This window comes from Sminthopsis crassicaudata, chromosome 3, assembly GCF_048593235.1.
Source record: "Sminthopsis crassicaudata isolate SCR6 chromosome 3, ASM4859323v1, whole genome shotgun sequence".
Classification (NCBI taxonomy): Eukaryota; Metazoa; Chordata; class Mammalia; order Dasyuromorphia; family Dasyuridae; genus Sminthopsis; species Sminthopsis crassicaudata.
The window spans coordinates 195,468,827-195,481,920 of record NC_133619.1 but is presented as its reverse complement, the minus strand read 5'-3'; the positions used below and the strand labels follow the sequence as shown (position 1 = coordinate 195,481,920).

The 13,094-nt window shown below is 33.5% G+C and overlaps 1 protein-coding gene across 3 annotated transcripts in view; it reads right to left on the bottom strand.

Annotated features, from left to right (window-relative positions):
- The window catches only part of CADM2 (cell adhesion molecule 2), a 1,499,715-nt gene that overhangs the window by 69,342 nt on the left and 1,417,279 nt on the right, over positions 1-13,094 (bottom strand). For 2 of the 3 annotated variants that reach the window (XM_074299789.1, XM_074299790.1), the window contains one exon: positions 11,216-11,335. The exons of the other annotated variant lie outside the window; for it this stretch is intronic. In XM_074299789.1, coding sequence (XP_074155890.1) covers positions 11,216-11,335 — 120 coding nt within the window. The remainder of the gene's footprint in view (positions 1-11,215; positions 11,336-13,094) is intronic. 3 annotated transcript variants of the gene reach the window in all.

The following is a 13,094-nucleotide window of genomic DNA, read 5'->3' as shown; positions in this document are numbered from 1 at the left end:
ATATTTTGGCACCCCAGTGTGGGGGCTCTAGAAAGCACAGTACATTTTGGTACTCCAACTTGGGGGCTCTAGAAAGCACACTACAGCTTCACTTCTCCCTATTTCTTGGCTTGGCCATCTTATTTTTATACATATTGGCAGCTATCATTTCTGTCAGATGGCTTACAAACGTTATCTTTATCCCTGACCCTTGTCCATATTGTAGATCCACATCTCCAGCTACCTATAGTACACCTCTAAAGGGGCATTCCATAAGCATCTCAAATATAACATTCTTAAAATAAAATATAACCTTTTCTAAAGGTTTTCTTCAATCTGGTTTTACTATTTACTATTATTTCCCCCATTTGCCCACTTGTCCATTTTCAAAAACTTAGTGGTATCTTTGATTCTTAAATTTTCTAAACAATTTTTTTTTTACCAAGAACTGTTCATTACCCTTCCAAAATATTTCTAGCATCAGTCCTGATGCCACTATCTAATATCGAATGTCAGTATTGTCATCATTGACTAGTTGTACCCTAGAAAGTCTTCCCACTTCTCTTCCATATTGTTTCCATATTATTTTTCCTTATATGCAGATCTATGTATTTCTATTACATATATATATATATATATATATATATATATATATATATTTATATATATGTATATACATATATACATATAGATATACACACACACACACACACACACACACACACACACACACTTCCAGCTCAAAACCCTTGAATATAGAAGCAGTTAAAAAATAAAGCTCAATTAAAATCCAAGTTCTGAAAAATATAATATTTGGGTGATTCCCCAGGACCTCAAGCATTTGTTATTTTCTTGAGGTAAGGTTGTGGGGAGGGGAATCTCTAAACCTGTTTGTTCATAGCGCTTACGCTGTAATTCATTTAAACTTCTAGATTTTCAAGACACTAACTTATCTCTCATTCAGGCACATTTGGATATACTTGCATTTTTTTATATAAAGATTAATATATTTGGGGAAAAACCCTTTGGGATACAAATTCTGAAAAGCAGACTTTTATCCTTTTTGCTCTATTATGCACCAATAAACTAATTCTTAATTTTTAACATTCTAGATTCTCCATAAGCTTTACTATTCTCCCTAACTTTATGTTAGATTCCTTTCTTTCATATATATACTTTGGTCAGTCTGAACAATTCCATTCCATTTCCCCAAATGCATTCCAAACCATGCCTTAGCTCATAGCTTATTATGTATTCCTCACACTCTCTGCTCTAACTGAACAAATAAAAATCTGCTCAAATTCCATCATATTCATAAAGTCTCTTTTAGTCCTTCTTTCTTGGCCTCTATAGCAGCCCCTTTAAAACAGAGTTTGGATTGTGCTTTTTTTTTTTCCACCTGTGCATTTATATAGCATATGAACCAGTTAGTGTATTTTAAAAATAAGATATTTATATCTTTGCCAATGACAGGATCACTTGATACTTCCATTTGATGAAAACATTGGTTCCTAATAGTATAAATTTAAAATGTATGTTATGCCAATAGCCTATTTTAACTGAAAAAATGTCCTTTAAAAATTCTGATTTCAAAATTTCTGAAAAACAAATTTAAGAAAGAACAACTTTTTTAGGATAGTCATATTACCCACACATTCTTTTAAAGAGTAAGACATCTGTGAAATTTTCTATTTCAAAGGAGGTTAAAGTCTATATAGTTTCTCTATATACCTTAGGGAAATATCTACTGTATATGTTAATATCTTCTTGTATACTGAAAAAAGCTTTCTTTAGGAGAGAGGCTTCCAATATAATAAAAATGTATTCATATTTTAAAACCATAGAGTTGCTTCAATACTAAGCATTTTCTAATATGAAACAGAAAATGAAACTTTCTGTTATAGGCATAAGACCTAGTTTTTAACTTAAAGATTTTTTTTGTTTGTTTGTTTGTTTAAAAATAGGAATTTCCAGGGCAAAGCCAAGATAGCAGAGAAGACACATGCTTCATTCTGGGCTCCCTTCTACCCTCACTTACTGATTACATAATTCAGCTGCAGAAAACGGTTCTTGACTGGTAGGATATATGAATATTGGGAGTGCAACAAATTACAAGGCAAAGATAACTTGGAAGATCACCAGAAAATGTCTGTCTTGATTAGCCAGACAGAGAGGCAGAACACAGAGACTAGCCCACGCAGAGAGGAGGGGAGGGATTGGGAAGGGGTGGTCTCTGTGGGTGGAGAATTTTCAGGGAGAACTCTACCACAGGTTGTCTGCTCTGCTTTGGTTGCAAGATCAGCAGAGAAGTTACACAAACGCCAAAAGCAGAATATATGCCAAAATGCCAGAGTTTAACAGGACCAGGCCACACCCACTCAGGAGTGACTCAGAACAATTATAGTGCAGGGCTCTTCCCAGGGCAGTAACATTTCCACAGCAGCTTGGCAGCTCTTTGCAGCCCATTCTCAGGATAGCTACTGTCTATCTGTCTCTGTTCTGAAGAGGAAGCTGAGAACCTCCTTGCCCTGATATGAAGTGGTCCCATAAATAGTGCAACCTTTTTTTCAAATCCTTGATTTTATCCAAATTAAAAGGAATATATCTTCTCTTTTTTTTTTTTTTTTGACCTAAAGAGTCAATCTCTTCAATCAAAGGATATGCAATCAAAGGATTACATCCTGTCCTTTTCTCTTAGCCTTAACCAATGCTTTTTCTAATCTTGTCATAGGCTGCTTCACAGGTGATTCTGTTTATGTCACTACCTTTTCCCCTCCTCCTTCTTCCTTTATCCATGAAGGGTTAATTGAGGGAGGAGATGGGAAATGTTCCTGTTGCTCAGAATTGTACTTAACTCCATTGTTATCTGATTCATCCTTCTCACCTAGTTTAGTTAGATCCTCCCCTTCCAGTTCTTTCTTCCTTTTCTTTAGTCTAACACTTTTTAAAGCTACTTGAATTAAATTGTATATATGAAGTTTATCTTTGGAAATTAAGTTTGGTTTGGAATTGTAGTGCTCTCCTAGTTGCTCTCCTAGTGATTTCCATTCCTCTAGAACCAATTCTTTTTCTTCAGAGAACCAAGGAGATGTGCAATCTATAGTTTTTAAAAGTTCAGTGATCTCCTCAAAATTATAATCAAGCCTTGGCTTTTCATAGCATTGACAATGCTCTCTAAACATTTTCCTTGAACAAAAACAGAAGGCTGGTTTCTAAAAATCTGCCCCATTTTGCTGAAATTCTACTTTAGCTCTTTAACAAAGTTTCCTTGTTACTCACCCTTATTTCTGGGTCAGAGACTTTTCCACTGATATCTAGATCAGAGGCTTTTCCACTGGAATCAGGATCTTGTCTGTCCCTGTTTGGGTGCCAAAATATAAAGTCTGGGATAGCTCTCTGAAGGGCTCAGAATCAGCCAAAGTCAGGATAAGCAAAAGCCTTGGCCCCACGCTGGGCGCCAAAATTCAATGTTCTGTTTCCCTAGATTGTCAATCATTCTCTGGGAGGCAGGTTTCTTGGGGAGCTTCTGGGGAAGCAGTCTTAGTTTTAGTTCCAGTACCAGTAATCCCCAAAATGCAGCTAGGAGTTAAAGTCCGGATCCTTTAGTGTGTCCTTGAATCTTTTCCTGTCAGAATGTCTCCAGCCAACTTCAGTCTCTAGCTCTCTCTGAATCCAAAGCCTCCAGCCAGCACAAAAACAGACGTGGGAATGAAATCTTACTCTGAATCTCCTAGAGTATGGGAATCAGACTCTGCCTTTGAGATTGTGGGATTGTGGGTTGCCCAGAATTCAATCCTAGATGTGAATCTCCAAGAGGTCCATGAGCAGGCTTTTCCTTTAGATTTGTGAATCTCCTGGACTTGTGAATCCACTGAAACCTGGCTCTCTGAATCTCCTAGAGCTTCCCTGAAGTTCTCCCCTTCATTTAATCCAGACTGACCTCAGACTCAATATTTCTAATAGCTTTTTAGAAGAATCTCTGGGGTTCTCTAAGTATACCACCATATCATTTGCAAAGAGTGATAGTTTGATTTCCTCATTACCTACTCTAATTTATTTAATCTCTCTCTCTCTCTCTCTACTCTTATTGCTGAGGCTAGCATTTCTAATACAATATTGAATAATAATGGTGATAATGGGCAACCTTGTTTCACTCCTGATCTTACTGGGAATGGTTCAAGTTTATCCCCATTACATATGATGCTTACTAAATGGTTTTAAATAGATTCTACTGATTATTTTAAGGAAAAGTCTGTTTATTCCTATACTCTCTAGTGTTTTTATTAGGATTGGATGTTGGATTTTATCAAATGCTTTTTCTGCATCCATTGAGATGATCATATGTTTTTTTGTTAATTTGGTTATTGATAAAGTCAGTTATGTTAATATTTTTCCTAAAATTGAACCAAACCTGCATTCCTGGTATAAATCCTATTTGGTCATAGTATATTATCCTGGGGATGATTTTCTGTAATCTTTTTGCTAATATTTTATTTAAGATTTTACCATCAATATGCATTAGGGAGATTGGTCTATAATTTTCTTTCTCTGTTTTCAATCTACCTGCTTCAATCCCTATTTTTTCAAATAGTTTCTATAGCATTGGAGTTAATTGTTCTTTAAATGTTTGGTAGAATTCAGATGTAAATCCATCTGGTCCTGGGGATTTTTTCTTAGGGAGTTAATTAATAGCTTGTTCTATTTGTTTTTCTAAGATGGGACTTTTAACCAATTTACTTTGTCCTCTGTTATTCTGGGCAAGCTATATTTTTGAAGATATTCTTCCATTTCATTTAAGTTATTGAATTTATTGGCATAAAGTTGGGCAAAGTAACTCTGAATTACTGCTCTAATTTCCTCTTCAATATTAAAGAGTTCTTCCTTTTCATTTTTAGACTAACAATTTGATTTTGCTCTTTCCTTTTTTACTAAGGGTTTGTCTATTTTGTTGTTCTTTTTATATAACCAACATTTAGTATTATTAATTCAATATTTTTTTACTTTCAATTTTATTAATCTCTCCTTTGAATTTTAGAATTTCAAGTTTAGTGTTTGACTCAGGATTTTTAATTTGTTCCTTTTGTAACATTTTTACTTGCAAAGCCAATTCATTGACCCTTTTCTCTATTTTATGCAAGTAGGCCTCTAGAGATATAAAATTTTCCCTTATTACCGCTTTGGTTGCATCCCATGTATTTTGGTATGATGTCTCATTATTGTCGTTTTCTTGGGTGAAATTATTAATTATGTTTGCTGTTTCACCCAATCATTCTTTAGTATGAGATTATTTAGTTTCCAATTATTTTTTCGTCTATTTTCCCCTGGCTTTTTACTGAATGTAATATTCATTGCATTGTGGTCAGAAAATGATGCATTTACTATTTCTGCCTTACTGCATTTGAATTTGCGGTTTTTATGTCCTAATATATAATCAATTTTTGTATAGGTTCCATGAACTGCCACAAAGAAAGTATGCTCCTTTCTGTCTCCATTTAGTTTTCTCCAAAGATCTATCATATCTAACTTTTCTAGTATTCTATTTACCTCTTTGAATTTTTTTCTTATTTATTTTGTGGTTTCATTTATCCAATTCTGATAGTGCAAAGTTGAGGTCTCCCACTATTATTTTTTTTTTCTATCTATTTCTTCTTATAGCTCTCTCAATTTCTCTTTTAAGAATTTAGATGCTACACTACTTGGTGCATATATGTTTAATGCTGATATTGCTTCATTATCAATTAGCAAGATATAATTTCCTTCCTTATCTCTTTTAATTAGATCAATTTTTGCTTTTGTTTGATCTGAGATCAGGATGGATACCCTTGCTTTTTTGACTTCACTTGAAGCATAGTAGATTCTGCTCCAGCCTTTTACCTTTATTCTGTGTCTATGGCTCTGCTTCAAGTGTGTTTCCTGTAAACAACATATTGTAGGATGCTGGCTTTTAATCCAGTCTGCTAACTTCTTCCTCTTTATGGGGGAGTTTACCCCATTCATATTTATACTTAAAATGACTAATTCTGTATTATTTGCCATCTTGTTAACCCCCAGCTTACGCTTTTCTCCTTTCCTTCCTCCTTACCCTCCTCCTCAGTATTAAATTTGTGAGCACCACTTGCTTCTCATAGCCCTCCCTTTTTAGTGTCCCTCCCCCCACCTTAGAGTTTCCCCCTCTTTCTTACCCCTTTTCCCACAATTTCTGTATTTCCTTCTGCTTAGCTTACTTCTTCCCTTTTCACTTTTTCCCCTCCCACTTTTCAATGAGGTGGGAGAAGTTTCACCATAAATCGAATGTGTCTAATATTTTTCTCTTTAAGCCAATTCTGATGAGAGTAAGATACACACTATGTTCATCCTCCTCCATTCTTTCTCTCAGATATAATAGATGCCCTTTGCTTCTTGGTGAGATATAGTACCCCCACTTTATCCTTTTTCTGGTACAATTTCCTTTTCACCTCTAGTTTCTAGAACACATGTATTCTTTTTATGTCTTTATAACAGAAATATAGTTTCCAAGATTTCTTTTTATCTTTTTAGGTTTCTCTTGAGTCCCATATTTGGAGATCAAACTTTTTGTTTAGTTCTGGTTTTTTCATCAGAAATAAATGAAATTCACTTATTTCATTGAATGTCTAGTTCTTCCCTGGGGAAAAAAAATGCTCATTTTGGCTGGGCAAGTTATTTTTGGCTGCATACCAAGTTCCTTAGCCTTTCTGAATATCATATTCCAAGTCCTTCAATCCTTTAATATGGACACTGCTAGATCTTGAGTAATCCTTATTGTGGCTCCTTTATATTTGAATTGATTTTTTTTTCTAGCAGCTTGTACTCTTTTTCCTTGGACTGATAGTTCTGGAATTTAGCCAGAATATTTCCTGGAGTTTTGATTTTGGGTCATTTTTCAATAGGTGATTGATGAATTTTTTCAATTTATATTTTATCCTCTGTTTCTATATCATCTGGGCAGTTCTCTGAAAATTTCTTGGAAAATACTGTGTAGGCTCTTTTTTTCATCATATTTTTCTTAAAGTCCAATTATTCTCAGATTATCTTTCCTAGATCTATTTTCCAGGTCTGTTGTTTTCCCAAGAACATATTTGACATTTTTTCCATTTTTTTTGTTTTTTTGTTTTTGCTTGACTGATTCTTGGTGTTTCCTCAATTCCATTTATTCAATTCTGATTTTTAATGAATTATTTTCTTCATTTACTTTTTAAATTTATTTTTGTAATTGTCCAATTGAGTTTTTAAGTGAGTTGCTTTGTTTTATGGGATTTTTTTCGATATCACCAATTTTATTTTTTAGAGAGCTATTTTCTTTTTCCATTTCACTAATTCTGTTTTTCTTGGAGTTGTGTACCTTTTCCAATTTACTAATTCTGTTTTTCAAGGATTTGATTTCTTTATCCACTCTATCTTTAAATGAGTGGGATGACTTATCCAGACTCTCTTGCCAAGCTTCCCTTTCCTTTTCTCATTTTTCTTCTAGCTATCTTGTGAGAGACTTTTTAATTTCTTGTATGAGAGTCTTGTGTGTTGAGGACCAGATCATATCCTCCTTTGGGGATTCATCTGGAGAAATTCTGTTTTTAGTCTCTTCAGGGTTTACAGTCTGCTCTCTACCCATACTTTTTGCTCATTTTTGTCAAAGAAGCATCAAAGAAACAAAAAACAAATGAAGTCTGCTTTTTTGCGGGGGAGGGGGACAGGATGGTATTACTGAACTTCTCTACATACTCCAGGGGGCAGCAGTGAAGCACTAGCAGGATAGCAATGGCTGTGCTGCATCTGTGCTCTGAGTGCTTGCTGAGTCACTCTGGGTGGGTTTCAGGAATTATCAAACTATAGAAATGCCCCCAGGGAGAAGAAGAGCTAGGAATCTAGAGCTCATTCACTAAAAAGGGACCTTGCGCTAGATCTAGATGATTCAATCATCAGACTGATCATTAAAAGAAGAATTTAGTTCCTTCTCTTGAACTCTCTGGAAGTTTATACCCCTCATGTATAGGATCTCCCCAAAAAGGGGGAGTACAAAGATAAACTAGAGACTTGGTTTTTATGAATCACAACAAAATGGGGCAAGTCCTCAAATTGAAGAGAGTACTTGATCATCTTGTCTCCTGAGGAACCTACATGGCAGTCAAGAAGCACTTAGAACCAGACATGGAACAAACTGTCTAAGATTGGGAAAGGAGTACAACAAGTCTATGTATTGTTACCTTAATTATTTAACTTATATGCAGAGTATATGGTATGAAATGCCAGACTGGATAGATCAAATGCCAAAATTAAGATTGCCATGAGATATATTAATAATCTCAGACATGCAAATCATATGAACCTAATGGCAGAAAGCAAAGAGAAATTAAGAAATATTTTGATGAGGGTTAAAGAAGAGAGTCCAAGCTGACTTGAAGCTTAACATTAAAAGTTCTAAGATCATGGGAACTGGTCCCATCATTTCCTACCAAATAGAGGGGGGAAAATGGGAGAAGAGTCAGATTTTATGTTCTTGGGCTTGAAAACCACCGCAGATAGTGACTATAGATATTAAATTAAAAAAACAAAACAAACAACTCTTGCTTCTTGGAAGGAAAGTTATGACAAATCTGGACAGCAATCTGAAAAGAAGAACCATTACTTTGCTTACAAAGGTCTGTTTACTCAAAGCTATGAGTTGTTTTTGTTTGTTTGTTTGTTTGGTTGGTTTTTAAAGAAATGTATGGTTGTGAAAATTTGACTAATAGAAAAACTGAATATCACAGAATCTACCTTTTCTAATTGTGGTGTTGGAGAAGATTTCTGAGAGTACCTTCGACAGCAAGAGAGCAAATCAGTCAATAAGCAAATTCATTCAAACCATTTACTGGAAGAACAAATACTGAAGCTTAAATTAAATTAAATATTCTGACAACATAATGAGAAGACAGAGCCTGATATTGAGAAAAATTAAAAGGAAAAGGGGGATGGCAACAAATGAGATAATGTCATGTAAGCTTAGGCAGATTTCAAGAGATAGTGGAAGATAGAAGAGCCTGGAGTGTTGTGGTTAATAGGGTCACAAAGAGTTGGATATGATTGAATAGATTAATAACAAAAAGTTACTCTGTATGATTTAGATCAAGTAAATATAATGGTAATTATCTTACAGCTTTAAATTTATATCTTTTGAAATGTACCCTTGTGAATCTGATGCAAATTTAATGCAATCTTACACCTTGAGGCCATAAGACTACATATAGATAGATAGAGATAGATAGATAGATAGATAGATAGATAGATAGATAGATAGATAGATAGATATGGATAGATAGATAAATGTATCTATCTATCCATATCTATCTATCTATCTATATATAATACATTTAGAAATCTCTAGTTACTCCTATGATTCATATTATATCATCAGGAAAAGGTCCAAATAAAGATGTTATTGGAAAGGGCTCAGTTCTGAGCACAGCATATATGTCACTGGAAAGGACCCCCTTATTCTAAGCATGTTTTATAGCAAGGCAGATTGATTCTACTAATTACATGCATTATAAACAATGACATCTTCTAGATCAGTGTGAAATGGCTTAATTTGAACATTTTGTGAATAATCATTTTGTGTTTTTAAATGGCTAAGTTTTGACTCAATTTATTCTTCCCTCAAAACAGCTAATAAGTCAAATAATAAAGTTGACATCTATTTGTGTTTGTACACATATACAAACCAAAAATCATGATAATGTTGATAACAAATAACATAAGCCAGATTCCACTGAAGGTCGCAATGTCTTTTGGATAAAATAAACAATTAACAAAATACACAAGAAATAGGATATGTTTCTTAAATGTTTGCTTATTTATTTATTTTTTCTGCTTTTGTTACTTCTCAACCTCTAGCTAAAAACCAGGTCTTAAAAGATGTCTGATGTAACCTTTTAGTTTGGATAAACCATACTTAGTCATATTAAAATAACTCTCTAGATAGACATCCTAAAATAATCCAGCTATTATACCAGACATTAATCTTAACATAAATTGTATAACCAATCTAGTATTTGAATAGATTTATATATGTACATCTATATATCTATCTTTTTTAATCTGAATATTGCCTTGAAACAAGGGGCAGGAATTAACAACTCAACAATTAAAGTGAGTCAAATAACAAGATAAAAAAAAAAAAAAAAAGTAAGGCAAACTTTTATGAAAGGAAAAAAAAAAATCTGCAAAATAGGGCAGTGTTTTTGAACAGGTACCAATGCGCTATTAATTTAATTTGAAATGAAATCAAAGATTTACATAGATTGAGATACTAACAGTTTCAAAGTGAAAATTATAAATTTTAAATATATTAGCAAGTCAATATGACAAACAAATAACAAATTAGAAACATTTTAATGAGAATAAGAAAAGGTTTTAGAATATAAATCGGGTTAAGATGAATTTTACAAGCAACTTTTCCCCATAGCACTTAAAAAATAAATAAATAAAAAATAACTCTATCCACCATTTCACCACCTAATTACTAGCTGAATGTCAAAGAAAGCTTCATTTTCTTTACTTACATTATAATTGATCCATTATATCTCTAAGGGTCAGAAAAATTCTCAAACCATACTTCCCAAGGTAGCTTTCCTTCAGAGAAAGGCAATAATAATGCTTCTTATTAAGCTGGTGGCGGGGAAAACTTAGGGGACAAACAGTGCAAAACACTTTAGGACAATCATAATTTATATGAGTAGAAAAGAAAAGCACCCAGTGAGTCATTCAGAACTAGTCGTTTAAGACCTCACAGAAAAGAACTACATGAAATGTGTCAAGAATCACATCTACTTTTGAACAAATTCATCCCTGTGGGAATTTGAGTCTGGTTTCAGAATTAAAATTCATTAAATATTCATAAAAGCATCAAGAGAAAACCTCCTGTATAATTCAAAAGCTGATTTTTCAGTTATATAAAAGATGATATTACATACTTACATTTTGAAATAATTATGCATTTTATGTAAAAATAATCTCATTTTTAGAATAAAATGCATTTTCAGAAATCTGCTTGAAGTTCATCTACAAATAAAATGAGTTGTTTTTTATTCAATTCCAATATTAAAACGAACAATAAATTGGTTGTTTATTACCTCACTTTCTATTTATCAAATTCTGCCTCTCCATTTTTTCTGCTCTTTTTAAACCCCTATACTTTTCTATCTTTCATTTTGCCAGGCCATAACAAAGAAGCATACTGTACCTCTTCTGCTGCTGGTTGTTGCAGATGTGGTTGTAGTGGCTGATATGGAAACAGAAGTTGTGACTGTTGCAGTGGTAAGGGAGGGGATGATAGTGGTAGAAAGCAAAGTGTTGGGAATATCTGGTGAGTGGAAAAAACAAAACGTAAAACAAAATAATATCATGCAAACAAAAGAAAAACGCAATCATGGTTTAAATTATGCATACAAATATATGTAAGTTTAAAATTAATATGCTTTAAAGAGCTATTTCAGGTAAAATATTTCACTACAATTCTTGGCATTCTATCACTCATTTTCATGCTCCAACAAAAAGAATCATCATTGTTTGCAACTGAAAAGAATTTTTTTTCTAATAAATAATGAGTGAAATTTAAATGACAAGAACTCCTTTTCCCCCTCAGTGGATCATTTCAAGGATCTCACAGAGGGGAAGTAAAATAAAAACATGCTGTGTAAGAGGAAAGACAAAAACACACAAAGACACACATATGGAAAAAAAAGAAAAGCAACACCACCATATTAAACCAAAGAAAACAATGTTAACAATGGATATGCATGTTAAATAATTTTTCTTTTAGGCAAACTTAATGAAAGGAAATAAGATGAGAGTAGTCTTTAGTAATTTTATAAGTAAGTCAATATATTTGCATCTCTTCTTCCCCAAGAATATTTTTAAATTACATCTTTCTGTTGAAGTTCATTGTTCTCCTTGTAGTTCTTACCCCAATTAGCTGGTGACATCTTCTCTAATGTACCCTGGAACTAGTATATCATCAAAAACATTTAAAAAGATATGCATTTACAAATTTTAAAATAAGAATTGTGAAGTAGTTAAATGTTTGGCATAATAATCCTTGGTAGCTATTCATGTAGATGGTTCAACAGGAGATTTTACTTCCTAATACCTTGATGAGTAAATTTTGTTAAGAGAATAAAAGAGATATAACTGCCAACCATAGTGATATATCTGTGATAGGATATTCCAAACTCATTCTTTTTAAAAAATATTTGAATATATATTAAACTGTAAATGTACAAATAAGGAGGAAAAACTCAAATATAATATTGAGAGCAATAAATATCAGTCTACTTTTGACTCAGAACCTATTTCAAAAATAAACAACAAGGAGAGGCAGCTAGGTGGTAAAGTGGAGAGAGCACCAGCCCTGAAGTCAGGAGGACCTGAATTCAAATATGGTCTCAGACACTTAACAATTTCTAGCTGTGTGACCCTGGGCAAGTCACTTAACCCCAATTGCCTCAGCAAAATAAATAAATAAATAAACAAACAAACAACAAGGAACATCATTAAAGGTCTGAAGTCCATGAGATAATCTGGAGGGCTTAACTTTTACTTAAGGTGAATTCAAGTCCTATCTTAGATTAAATAGGCATGTAGTTTACCAAGTGAGGCAATTTAGGAACAGAGTTCATAAATTATTAGTAATTACTCTCCCAAGGTTCTGATTTCATGTGTTTGCCACAACAGTCCCTATCCAGTCCCCCCCTTTTTTTTCTTCAGTTTACTTGACATATCATTTTGCTATTAAAAGGTTTTCCATCATCCACTCAGTTAAACTCTGAGTCACACCAAAAGTTCAGTTACTTTGCTTCTGAAAAATAACATTCATTCCATTTCAAACTATTTGCTGGATTTTCTGCACTGGAGATATTTTAAAAAGCTGACATGATATCCCTCACCTTGATTATTGATGTTTACACCTGTTTTTCAACAGGGAACTATTCCCCAGCAACTTAAATTAAGAAAACAACATTCTAAAAAACTCCGTGGAGCTGCATTAATCATTGGGGAAAGCTCTGGTATTGCCTGCAGTGTGACTGCCACGATAATTAAGTAGAATGAGTTTTTGACAGACA